Source organism: Protopterus annectens, chromosome 8.part0, assembly GCF_019279795.1.
Source record: "Protopterus annectens isolate FY-2018-M chromosome 8.part0, PAN1.0, whole genome shotgun sequence".
Classification (NCBI taxonomy): Eukaryota; Metazoa; Chordata; order Ceratodontiformes; family Protopteridae; genus Protopterus; species Protopterus annectens.
This window is the reverse complement of record NC_056741.1, coordinates 1,972,395,887-1,972,410,071: the sequence shown is the minus strand read 5'-3', so window position 1 is coordinate 1,972,410,071 and position 14,185 is coordinate 1,972,395,887. Positions and strand designations below refer to the sequence as shown.

General features: G+C 35.6%; 1 protein-coding gene across 1 annotated transcript in view; it reads right to left on the bottom strand.

The window, feature by feature from the left end:
• HSF4 (heat shock transcription factor 4) overlaps positions 1-14,185 on the bottom strand; it is a 247,470-nt gene that overhangs the window by 165,625 nt on the left and 67,660 nt on the right. The window contains exon 3 of the mRNA XM_044079550.1: positions 9,902-10,029. Coding sequence (XP_043935485.1) covers positions 9,902-10,029 — 128 coding nt within the window. The remainder of the gene's footprint in view (positions 1-9,901; positions 10,030-14,185) is intronic.

Sequence of the window (14,185 nt, the reverse complement as noted above, 5' to 3'; positions counted from 1 at the left end):
TTAGAACTGAACCTATCTGCCAGGATGTTGGCAATATCAGTTGGTTCTGTAATTTTCGTGCCTTTGTGCTGTAACTCAGAGCAGATCTGGGTGTTGCCATCGACATTCTTGACATAGCTATAGAATGCTTTGAGGTTGTCCCTAGAATTAGTGGCAATTTTGTTTTCGTAGCTAGCTTTGGAGGCTCTTATAAGGGATCTCAGCTTCTTACTGAGGCTGACCAGGGAGCTCCTCCACTCATGGGATTTTACTCTCTTTTGCAACAGTTTCCTCTTTCTGTTGTACAGTTTGTTTATGGCAGGGGACCATCAGATTGGCTTCCTTTTTTTGGAGGATAGCATCTTGGTTCTGTTTGGGATAGCACAATCCATGCACTCGTGTAAGTGCTTATAGAGTGCATTTGTGTAGGATTCAGCAGTTGCATGGGTGTCATGAAGTTCACCACTTCTGTCTTAAGAAGCATGAAGTTGACTTTGGAGAATTTTTTTACGTGGTTTCCTTAATGGGGGGTGGGGGTGGGATGTGGATATCAAGGGTGATTAGCTTATGATCAGATCGGACCAACAAGGAGTTGACTTCAGGTGTGGAACACCGGTCACTCATGCTGGTAATGACTAGGTCTAGGATATTATAAATAAAATAAAACTCACTGGATACACACGGCACGTAACTCTTTAATAGAAAAAAGTGAGCGCTTTCGCAGAGTCCTCTCTGCTTCATCAGACTGGATGTGTGTATCCAGCGAGTTTTATTTTATTTATTGTTTCTTCTTAACTATCGCTGGTTACTTTATCCATTGTCGGGGACTCTATTCCTATACCTATAGGTCTAGGATACTGTTGCCCCTGGTGGGAGTGTAGATAAGTTGATCCAGGGCATTGGAGTTTATGAATTCCAGAAAGCGTTGAGCTAAGGACTTGGTACACAAGTATTTTTCCCAGTTAATGGTGGGGTAGTTGAAGTCACCCATTATTAGGGTGTTTGGTTGAACCCTAATATTTTCCAGTACATCAAGAAAAGAGGAGTGGGAATCCTGGGGCCTGGTGGGGGATCTGTAGCAAGCTACAATTTGGATTGCAGTTTTGCCCAGAGTTAGTTGCACTTGTATAACCTCGGATGCATTATGCTGAGCAACTAGCCTTGAGGAGTGGATATCCTTAATGAATATGGACACACCTCCGCCTTTCGTGTTTCGGTCCAGGTTACATGGCCGAAAAGTGTGGTATGAGTTATAGCCTGGTAGTGCAGGGGTGCTCTCTGGAGCCTTGAACCAGGTCTCAGTCACTGCACAGATATTGATGTTCTCCATTTTAAGGAGTGCCTCAAGTGAGTGCATTTTGAGATTTAGACTTCTAGCATTGAGTAGCATTACCCTCAGTTTTTGCTTGCCTGTTCCTGTTACGGTGGTGAATTTGTTATTTGAACCTTGCCTAAAAAAGGCACTATAGGGGCAGCAAGAGCCTTAGCCAGTATCTGGAATCCCAGGGAAGACACATGCAGGCCATCTGTGGCAAAGCATCTTGGTCTGTCGACCATGTCATCCCAATTACACAGATACTGGATCCCCTTAGAATAACGCCAGAAGCTTAGCCAATTGTTGAAGTCAATCATTTTGTCCTTGTACTGCGGTATCATTAGGGGCAATGGCAGAATGCTACTCAGGTCTAGGGTCATACCTGCCTGGGCTACAAGATCAGAGAACTCTTCCATGTCTCTTTTCATGTAGTCCAGGGAGGTACGTCTCAGGTCATTCACACCAACATGGACAATGATAGAGTCATATTTGTACTTGTTGTGGAGTGACCTGAGTGCGTGGGTTATGTGGCGGATCCTGGCACCCGACAGGCAGCTGACAGTAACCTTCTCCTTGTTTAGCCTGGTGAGTGGGACATCAGTGTGCCTGACTATAGAGTCACCTATGACTAGTGTGTTGGGTATGTTGTTTTGCCTTATTGGCTGTGGTTGAGTGGCACACTGAGTCTGTGGGCTATGTGTCATTTGGATTGTGTTGGGGGATGGAGGTTGCTTGCGTTTCTGCTTTGGAGGTCTCTGTTGCTTAGACAGATTATTATTGAGAGCCTCCATGAATGCTTTTGTGTTTCTATGTGTATATTTTGGTGGTGTAGATTTAGTGAGACTATGTGGTGAGTGTGGTGTGGTGCAAATGTTTACCTTCTCCTCATGACTGTCAAGTTCAGTCTTGGTTGGAGAGAGCTTTACCTCCAGTTTGGCTAGATAAGTGCATCTCTCACAGGTTGTAGTATTGGGTGGTAGGAGGAGAGGGTTGTCTGTGTACATGAGGCAATTTCTACATTACCTCAAGATGCCCAGATTCATCAGATAGCCAGGAGAGAACACTGGGAGCTGACCCTTGGACATGCCTGAATAAAAAACTATTTTCCTCTAGATAAGTGAGGAAAGTGAAGATAAGAGCTGTTTTTCTCTAAGCAAGTGAGGAAAGTAAGTACCAAAACTGTTTTCCTCAAGGTAATGAGGAAGGTTGAGTGATGTAGTAATTAGTAGCTTATTTAGTGCTTACAAGTTCTGAACAAGTGCTGAGCATGAATAAGCAAATTTAAATGCTAAAACTAAGAATCTGTATCTGCACTAGACGAGTTACAGGACAGAAACAAGTGCAAATGCAGGCTTTCAAATCAGAAAGTTGAGAGAGATGGAAGAGATTGCCCAAACAGCCAATAACTACAATTTCTGGGCCACAACCACTCCTTATGTGGTAGACAGGTTACCTAGTGCTTACCACTCCCAATGATAAGCTAGAAGGATTTCCTCCAACCCAGAAAGGCTTGGGGGGCTCAGAAGCTTACATACAGTAATGGATACAGCAAATCTGTATCTGGAACACTAGTTACAGGAAAGGTAGGAAACAGGCTTACAGTTTTTTTTTTTTTTTTTACAGGAAAGTAGCAAAAACAGTAGTAAAAACAATTTACATGCAGTGCAAGCTAGCACACTTGAGTATGTAGCAATATTAGTCCACACACAGTTTGAAAAAATGTAATTAAATTAAAAAGGACTAAAAGCAAGTGCAGAAAGAGTTTATTAGGTAGAATGTGGTAAAGAGATGGGACTGGGGAAGTGTCCCAGATCAAATCTACAGTGGGGTGGGCAACTGCAAAAGCCACCAAAATTAAACTACAAACCAAAAATGGGGAGGGTGGATGGGACAAAACAGTTTCAACAGAGATCTAAGCAACAACTAACAGTACAAACTCTAAAATCAAAAAAATATACTCAGCTCTGTATATTTGCAGATCAGTCTCTCAGAACAGGGAGACAACAGTTTCAACAGAGATCTAAGCAACAATTAACAAACTCTATAACCAAAAAAATATACTCAGCTCTGTATATTTGCAGATAGTCTGGAAGGCAGTCTTTCAGAACACAGGTTCCAGCAATTAAATGCAGGCTATTACTAACAGGTCAAATTTTATGCAAGTGATCCTTGAGTTAGATAACACACAAGCTGTAAAAACCAGTTATACCAACTGAAGACATGGCAGAAAATGGGGGGGGGGGGGGGTAGGCTTAGGCAGTTACAGGTGCTGCCATAATAAGGAAAGTGATATGCAAGTCTTCACATTTCCAGGTTTGTTCTATAACTTTTCCAGTAATTTAGAAATAGTTTTTGCAAAGACTAAGTTAAAGTGGAAAGTATCCTTATTCCAAACGATACCTATAATAGGTTATGGATCATGCATAGCGTTTGAGAGTATTGAATACATTGGGGTCAGCACCTATGATATAGTATTATAAACTAGAAAGTGTAGGTTACCATCTATCTGTAGCTCAGTCTGCAGATGTGTAAAGTGCCTTCATAAAAAAATGTATAAGCTGTTCCTCCTCTGTCCTTGTTTGCTTTCCAAAATTCTTTAGGATGCCTTGCTGGGATAGTTTGCTTCTTTCTGAGAAATTCAGACTTAGAATCCTTTGCTGCTAATCTGCATGATTCTTTTGTTAAAGAAAATCATTGTAGAGCTCTGGATTTTATTTTATTTTATTTTTATAGCTGGTCCAGGCCTTATCACTAGATCAAAGTTTAGCCTTAAGGGTGGATAATAGCTAGGATCATGTATTGTATTTTAACCTTCAAAAGAGTTTATCCTGTATATTTTAAGGTTCTTAAGGAAGCTAATCAGATTTTTTGTGATATTAGATAGTGGCATAATATGTGCAAAATTTATAGCACTTAATTCAGTCAGAAGCAAAGTTTCCTTTGTTATTGATCTGGCTCTGTCAGTATCATATATACGATTCTTCTTTGTCCTTTAAATTATGACTGAACAATGGCCACCCAGAGAACTGAAGTGTATAAGCATATAGATTACCTTGTGGGGGTCATTGGGATGTCTGAACCCAATGATGTGTGATTTCTACTTCTTACAACTGGTCTTGTTGCCATCTTGATAATTTGGGTGAGACCATGTAAACCTAAATTTCTGTTTAAGATGGACTTATTGACTCAAAGGCAAGTTTAAGAAAAAGTCTCCTTAAAGAATAAAATGTTTTTTCTAAAGTAATCTTTGTACATTGTCTCCTGGACTTCTTGAAAGGGTCTACCCAGAAGGGGTATGTATGGTACATAGAATACAGGAGCAGCTTCCGACAAGGTTTTTTTAAGTCATTCTATAGTATCATTTGTTATGTTAGTTTTTAAAAGTATATGAATAACATTTTATCCTCATTTGTTATATTATTTTTTTAATAAAGTACCTTAATAATATTTTAAGAAATTAGTGTTTACCTCTTAAAGTTTGATATCCAATACTATTATCAAAAAAAAAAATGGTACTTTTCTGTTATTGGGGCAACAATTCGAACGCATTAAGTCTGCAATGATCACACAGCTGTTAGCCCATAGGGTCCATTTCAGTGTCACCATATGACTTGAACAGGTATTTCCATTTATTCCATATGTTACAGTAGTTAAAATATTCATTAGACTATTGTAATTTAACTTTTCCTTACAGATTTCAGAACTAAGAATAAAAAGGTATTGGGCAACCTTTCAACATATGCTGAACTCAGACTCTGAAAAGGTTCCTTTTTCCTCCATTATTGCCACAAAGACAATTTACAGTATGAAACGTAAGATAACTGCAGCACCCAGAGCTGTGGAACATGCCTGGTAAAGTACTTGACTGCGATTCACATCTCACAAATAGAAATAGAATGACACCAGTATTACCCGTTGCTTATCTGAAAGTGTAACTGATTTATATCATACTTCAAACAAAGCAGGGATATCCAAATTGAAAGTAACAAAGTATTGCTTTGTACATCCCGACCAATGCCAATCACCCTGATTTAATATACTTTCAGGGCACAGTAACCTGATAAATTATGTTTAGGAGCCCATACTGCTGTTTTCTAATTACCAAAACCATTTACATATAATAGAACACATCTAAAATGCAGAGCTCAATGATCGCACAGCTGTTAGCGAAGGTTTGGATTACTGGCCTACTGGTTTGCTTCATGCTTCATGGCTCCTGATTTTTTGGTGCGCTTGAGTTTTTGTATATCTGGAATACCTAGTATATATGTTGCAGCTTGAACACTTATATGACTTCTACGCATACTTCTTATCCTGTAAGCTTAAGAAATCTGGACAATATCAAAAAATTACAAGAGGACAGATTTCAATTATTGCTCATGTCAACGAAGAACGTTGTTAGAATAAAAGATTTTGTATTAGCATCCACTTTTGAAGGATATGAAGAGGAAGGCTGAAACTCAAATGTCTGTCATTATTTGGTGACATAAATCCCCAGCGATTTTCCAGAAAAGCCCAATTTTTATGGGAAAAGACCACAAATATCTGACCAAAATATGGACATTGTTCGAAAATCTAGACAGTTATGAGGTCTAACAGCTGTGCGCTCATTGGGGCTAGCGCGTTCGAACTGTTGCCCCGATAAAAGAAAAGTACCAAAAAAAATTATAGTACAAATGTATGTCATGGGATAGTATCATGTCACCCTTTAGCCAGATTTCAGTAATACCTATTATATCTTGGTTTTCTTTATTTATCCATCTGAGAGACAGAATGTTATGTGGTATGTAAACACATCAAAATGGTAGACATGTTTATATATCAAGCTGTACTTCCCTAAATTATAAATTAATAGTGTGCTGATTGAAATTTTTCAGTTATACTTTATTATGCTGCTTGTAATTCTTGTTAAGTTTTCTATATGTGCAAAACATTAGGGACATTCAAGATTCATATTCTACAACCCATGGAGATAGAAGTAATAAAACATTTGCCAGTGCACTATATAAATGTCCTGTTATGTGGTATACAGCATGCTTTGCTTTAATTTTAGATATATTGCAGGTAATTAAAAGTTCTAGAACTGATGCTGATACAACCAGTATGGCAGAATACAAAGACCATTACTGGCAGACAATACTTTTGTTGTATCGGTCACCTGGGGTCAGTACAGTTATACCTCTAAAGCCATTTTTCAAAATAAGATAATTTAAATGGTAATTGTTAATCCTAGACTAGGTACTTGCCTAACTGATTGTCATTACACATTCATGTTTTGTTTGTATTGTATTCATTCCAAATAAGTGCCTTGTCCTCAAAAACTTGATATTTATTAAATGTTAACACTTTTATTTTGCTTATATTTCATTATTGACTGATTTAACAGCTGAAATATTAGGTGCCCCAAAAAGGTTATCTAGTATACTAGCAAAACCTCTTGTTCAAAAAAAAATATGAAAGCAAATTAGTCATTTACAATCCAAAAGTGATATAAATATAGTAAAAGGATGAGTTTATAAATAACAATTTTAATTACAGCAAGACAAATATGACAGGTGATCAATATAACAATACATATAATTCAAGAGTTAGAAATAAATGAAAGAATAGTTCATTCTGTTAATCTTTTCAATACTCAGACTTGGCATACAACAATTCTGTATTGTCCTCATATTTCATAAATAATGAATGGTCAAGAATAACTGCATCTCATAATCTTTACTCTTTCCTGGCTAATTCAAATGTTAATGACTGTCAATACCTAAACATGTCCATTTATTCAAGAAATGATTTTTAATTTATTAGATGTTAATGTTTCACATGAGGAAATACAATCCAACTCTGACCCAGAATGTTGTAGGTTCTAATCCACGGCATGGAATGAGGCCTTATCTGAAACACTATTATCTGAGTGTGACATACCGACGCTACAGAAATGATGGAGTGTGCTGAGCTTTACTTGAGACATTAAATTATACCATTTCTATAAATCTTAGGGATGCTGCCTCTCCTTTTGGGTGTCCAGGTGGTAGTATAGAAACAGGAGGCATATTTTTTAAAAGGAAGAAAATGTCGGCTTATGCAAGAAACATAATCTTAAAACTTGATTCAGTATTTTGAATATGATACAAACTCAAAATGTATCTATAATCTATTAATTTTATCTAATGTTCTTTCATATTATATAATTTGTAATTTGTTATAGTTTTGTATTTTGGCCCAATGGACTATCCTGGTAAACCAACTGCAAATAAATAAATAAAATAAATAAATAATGAAACATACATGATCATTACAAATACAGACCACAGACCTGATTGATGAAAAATCTAAACAGTCACTTCCACTACAAGAACAATTAACTTTCTGCACACATTTTTCATATTGTGTGCATGTCATTTATTTTGAGATTTCAACTGTTTGAATGTAAAGTTTTGTGATTCGACCAACTGACAAGAAGCCATGTATTGCTGCTATGTTACCAGTGGAAAAACCACTTGTACCACATAAAAGTCCCACAGCCTATAACATCACTGAAATACAAAATCAGAGGGAGTCCGAGAGAGAGAGAGAGAGAGAGAGAGAAGGTGTTATTCGGCAAATTTCATCCCTATTGACTGAATGAGTCTATGCTCACCAGCACCCCATCATAGTGATCCTATGATCTAAACAGTACTTCTGCCCCCCTCCACACAGACTTTGAATAACATGCAGGGGCAACAACAATCTCCTGCCGCAGATAATACATTATAATTTGCTAACCTGTATGAGCAAGCAGGCAGACACTGAACATCAAAGTATTATTGCAGTTGATAAAGAGCAACAGAGAACACCAGCAATTCATTCCTTTGATATCCCGTTAGCAAAGCCCCCCTTCTAGAGGTATAGATAAAACACCAGCACTTCATTATTATCTTCTTAAGTTAGCAAGCCCCCCCAACCCGGGGGTACAGATGGTAACAAAATGTTTGTGGATAGTTTCTCTAGTTTTCTCTGCTTATTAATTGTTAGTTTTATTTATTATGGCATGTTGTGACTAAATTGAGCAGAGTCAATGAAATGGGGTATTATAAAATTTGGTATTTAATAACATTAAGTAGACCTAAATGAATCTGCACTCTTGTTATGTAGACTGGTAAAATAAATCACATGATAACATCTGAAGCTGGAACAAATTGTCTGCTAACTACCCTACCTACCACTATTATAGTAAAACATAGTGCTTTAGACTATCCCTAGCTTATGTCTTAACTTTTACCTCAGTATTCCTATTCCTTGACATAATTCCATGATCCCCTCCAGACTGTCACAGACTCACCAATGCTATCACACCTCCATTCCTCTTATGCATTAAACCTTTAGATCTTCCCCTTCCAATACATTTAATTTATCTCTAACAGATCTGATTCTTCATTCTATTATCCCTTACTGTACCTTTACTCAATTCCTAGTGCATCACTGTCTCGCCTCAAGGTTTACCTTCAAGCTATGGTGTCTAACTCCTGCTTGTTTATGCTTCTAATTTCAATAAAATCATCACACTTCTGAGTCTGATACCTCTAACTCCTAGAAGTACATGCTCAATTTGTTTTTTGAAAGATATGTTTTAATTTTAGAAAATTTTATTTTTTCCTACAGGCTTGTACTCTGATTTTCCTGTCTGAATATTCTTCCCCAGGCCTCTGCTGAAAAGGGATAATTCTGCCCAGTTGCTTCTTACCAGTAAACAAAAGCAAAATAAATAATAAAATAAAAATTGTGCCTTTGAGCTGAACAATTTATTATACCTAGAAATACATTTCTGCACCATGGATGATATTGTATACGTCTGCATGGGTCTACTTCAGAATATCAAAACACGAGATGATCGAAGACCACATCATTGAGACAAAATAAATGAAAACCAAGTTCATTGACAGACAAGATCAATGCAGATGTTCCCAGGGTAAGTAACCTTTCTGCAGTTTGGTGAACTTTGCCCTTTTCCCAACTGTAGTGTGATCTCGGAGTTAGTATATTCAGTTGGGGGTGTATGGGAGGTTCAGCCCCCCCACCTGGCTGGGTTTAGAATGGTGCGATTTAGGTTTTGTGTGTTGTTAACCGAGTGATTATTTACCCTGGGAAGATCGTCATTGATCTGGTCTGTCAATGAACTGGGTTTTTGTTTATTTCATCTCGATGATGTGGTCTTTGATCATCTCAGGCTTCAACATTCTGAAGTAGACCCATCTGCATACAGTCATGGTAAGATGACAGTAAAACATTTCTTTTTTCACTTTTCATGACAACAAATTTAATAATATTGAACAGACTTATTTTTAGAAAGTGAAGGTTGTTACCAAAAATGTAAAGGTCCTGTCTCATAAAACAGTGAAAGAACTGTTTAGTATCCCAAACTGGAACTCAAGTCATTGAATCAATAGTGTTAAACATATATTGTATAAGCAGTGGTGCAATGACAGGTAAATGCAGAGTCATCCATAATAAAGTTTAGAGGCACTATTGTTATACAATAAATAAAGATGCATAGACTTCCATGGTGCAATACTTGGAAACTAAATGAAAAATGACATGTTATTAATTTAGGAATGAAAACTTAGCTCATACCTTTCTCTTTATGTGTTCCAGTAGGTATTCATGACCTTGAAGGAAGTATAGATGTTGAAACTCAGTATCATCACGTTCAGGTTTCACAAGACCACTTTGTTCAATGTTCACCACTTTCCTAAAGCCATCTGATTAAAATAAGAAAGAATTTTGAATACAGCTGCAGTCAGTAAAGAGCAAACTATCAATAAGATTCTTAATTTTTGGACTACCACATCAGAATGCATTGTGATTTATTAGCAGAACTAAGTGAGAAAATGTATGACTCTTTGAAAACTGCATGCAGGTTTTGTTTATTCTTTGAATTATATGTGCTTTACATTGTTTCTGCATCACTTGAACTACATTACTTCTCTAAATAACAAAACAGCAAAAATATAGTACAGATATATATAGCTGTGGTTTTGACTGCTACCTTGCTGTGTTAATAGGTTCATAGCTTTATAGGTCTGTCTTGATTAGTAAATTAATTTTCAAAGAGTGATCCCAAAGAAGTAACTGTTCAAATAAAACAAAATAACATAAAAATAGATAACAACATGACTTAAAACGTTTTAATCAAAAAGTATAAGCTTTCACGGTAAAAATGTTTCATCATACATAAAAGACATCCCAACCAACAGACATTTAAATACTAATTAATTAATTAATTAATTAATTAATTAATTAATATTCAGTCAGTGATGCAAACCATGTAGCCTTAAAACAGGTTTTAGAGAACAAGATTCATTAAAGCCTGTTGCATTCATGGTATTAAGATGTGTAATCCATTATATTCATAGTATTCAGCTTCACAATATCACCTCTGCAAATTGTCAAATTAACAATCTTTAGAACATTAAACTTAAAACTATGTGTATCCCCATTTTCAGACATGTGTTCAAATCATTAGTTAAAACATCCTTTTTCATAGCATAAACATGCTGTGAAATTCTTTCAAGTGCCTATTAGTTTTCCCAATATAAAAGGACGTACACAAAGTACATAAAGCTACATAAATCATAATTAGAATATTCGCAGCAACCAAATCAAAATTAAAGACCTTCCTCATTACAGGATGTTTAAATGAAGACATACTATTAATGTATTAACAAAGCTTACAATCCATGCAAGTAAAAGTTCTGAGTCTAGGAATTATTCCCAAACTATGTACTGTCATTCTATTCTGTTGCATTCTATAGCATAATTGTCTTTATAAATTCAACTTGTTCTTAAAACTAACACTGGAAGAAATACCAACCAGCCAGTTTCCCTTCAATCCATTAATAATATATCTAGAGGTCTTATTATGGGTCCATTATGAAATTTCAAAATCCACAATCTCGACTTTCAATATCCCGATGATCTCTCAGATCGCTCATGATCTGAAGAAGGCTATACTAGCCGAAAGCGCTTACTGGACCAATTTTTATTCCTGCATTTTACAGTTTTACTTAATAAATTTTTGGTTTTAACAGTTGGATCATGGTGCCGTGGTGGTCTGCTGAAGGTTTCCCTCGCAGTTTGTTCTGTTTCCATTGGCAGCTTTAGCAGTTGTAGCAGTGTTTATTTTGCTTACTTTATTTTACTAAATATACTAACTCCAAGATCGCTGTACAGTGAAAATAATGTAGATCGCTATACAGTGCGCAATTGGAACATTACCGTTCTCTTCATTGCAAAGCAATCTCGGAGTTAGTATATTTAATTTGTAGGGGGTGTGAGGTGTGCAGGGGGGCTTGACCCCCTGCAAAAACATGTCTTTAGATGTTGTCATGTTTTTTTTTTGTTTTATAATTCTGAGATTCCACAATCTCAACATTATGGGGTTGGGATATTGAAAGTCAAGATTGTGGGATTTTGAAATTTCATAGTTTAAGTTTGTTATTTGGGATATTTTGTAGATACCCTAATGTTTATGGATACCTGTTGGGTACAACAACAATATGTTTTCAAAGGTCAAACATTTCTCTTATGCTGTGCTGAAGAAGGCAGAAACATGCATGTCCACAGCTAGAGGGTTTGGCTTTATTGGCCTGAAATTGTCCAAAAATAGACTTAAAAAGTCATGACATTCATGGACATTCAGCATTGCCATTTAGCTGAAACACCTGATATCCTTAAAGGGTAATTTGCATGTATCCCATGTTGCCACTGATACAAGAGGTTTAAGGTATCACACAGAGGAAAGTCTAGCTTTACTAGAGTTTTCTTTTTGAATTTTAGAATTTTTGGAAAATTAGCAATTATTTGTTCTAGTTTCAATAAGTACTTATAGTATATAGCTAACTGCGTCTGATAATCTTTTATAAACTATTTCAAATCTTATACCTATGTTAATTGTTATCTTCCTTTTCTTAGATAGATCATTGTTGACAAGATTAATAAATCAAAGTTATTATTACTAATAAGGCTACTTAGCCAATTCCATATGCTAAAAGTTAAAACATCTGGTTGAATTTATAATATTGATCAAGAATATGTTACAGAAGATCAATTGAAAAACAGCATTAATGCTATGAAATAAATTATAAACAAATTGCAACATATAGATTTATATTTTGCCAGTAGAATTAACTTGTTCAAAGTAAAGATTTACACATACTGGTCCTTCTTTATCCAAAATACTTTTCTCCCTCCACAAGTAAATTGGTAAAATAAAATTAAGTTGATGTGGATAAAGTTTGCTTGGAGAAGCAGCTTGCCCAGAATACCATGGAACATTGTGATTTGGCTACATTCAAATTTAGGATATAATATCAGAGATCAAAAAATAACTTTTTTCTTTAGATTTTCAACCATTACTTAAACTAATATCTAGACCTTTCACTTTTATTTAAAAATATCTTCTAAGAGACTCCCCCATCTGTGGAACAGACTCTCTCTCCACGTCAACCAGAGTACCACTTTACTCCTTTTAAGCGTAACCCGGATAACTGGATAGGAAATAGAAAACACATCCCTGGGATTCCACCCATGTATTTGCTGAACTGGAGCATTGGGTGCTGATTTGTTTATACATGGGCAAAACTCTTGGTTAGGCTTATAAGGGCCTCAGGGCCCACAGCCTAATTATTTCCTATGATCCTATATAATTAATAATGTATTAAAATTAAGGCTTTCAACATGGTCTCTTTTCTATAATAATAATAACAACATCTCATTTGATCCACATACTAATATTACCTAACTTAATGTTAAAAATGTAATTATCATATTTAAATATTTTCTTTCTATAATCTTATATCTCATTAACACATTGTTTATATGTTTTTCTTCTTTCGGCTTTTCCCGGTTAGGGGTTGCTACAGTGGAACTCCGGTCCGCTAATGATTGGCAGTAGATTTTTATGGTGCCGAGGTGCCAGCCCGATGCTCAACCTTCAACAAAGGCACTAACAAATTGGTTATATAAAAACTTAAAATTTGGTAGTAATATTAAGAACACTTTACTTTTTATCCTTTTAGGAAATAATTATATTTTAAATATTTGGTTCCTGAAAGAATATTTTTGATTTCAAAACATAAGATTACACTCTATTATCAATAATATAAGCAAATTATCTTAATTTTTACACCATATTGCTTATAAAAATATTAAATTATATCCAAGGGAAAACCTCTTGCACATATATTTTCAAACTTTACAACTTTAGATACTAAGGCAATTGAGAATACAGTCACTGAAATTGTGACATAATCAGCTGGAGTTAGATATTTTCAACACATTGTGACAATAACAAAAATGAACAGTGAAATATGTTAGGAATAAAACAATACAACATAAGATCCTGCTAAGAGCTTACTTGGCTTCAACCAGACTTGGTTGGGCAACTCCAGCTAGCAGTAAAAAAAAATCTAATTTTCACACAGATTACCGGATTACAAGATAAATGCACCTACTTAGTCTAGATATTATGCTTAGATGGGAAATTATCTACATGATTGTTGAGGTTGTTATACCTGATGAGTTTGTTAACTAAACATTTGCTTCTATCAGTATGGAATCAAATTTTAGATATAAACTCTGAATTTTCATTACATGACTGGTGGCCAATGTTTACTTAATATTATAATTTTGAAAAGACCGATGAGTAGTTCCTTGAAGTTTTACTATTGGAACAATGTCAGGGATTTTTTTTAATACAGAGAGAGTAGGGTAGATTATGGTTCAATTACACAACACTGATTATTACTTGTTATGATTAAGGTATCTTCAATAACAGATTATACTAATCTAATCACAGACTTTACTCTGTATCAGGGCTATCCATTCGATAGTGTAAAAATTGGCTCTAGGTGCTTG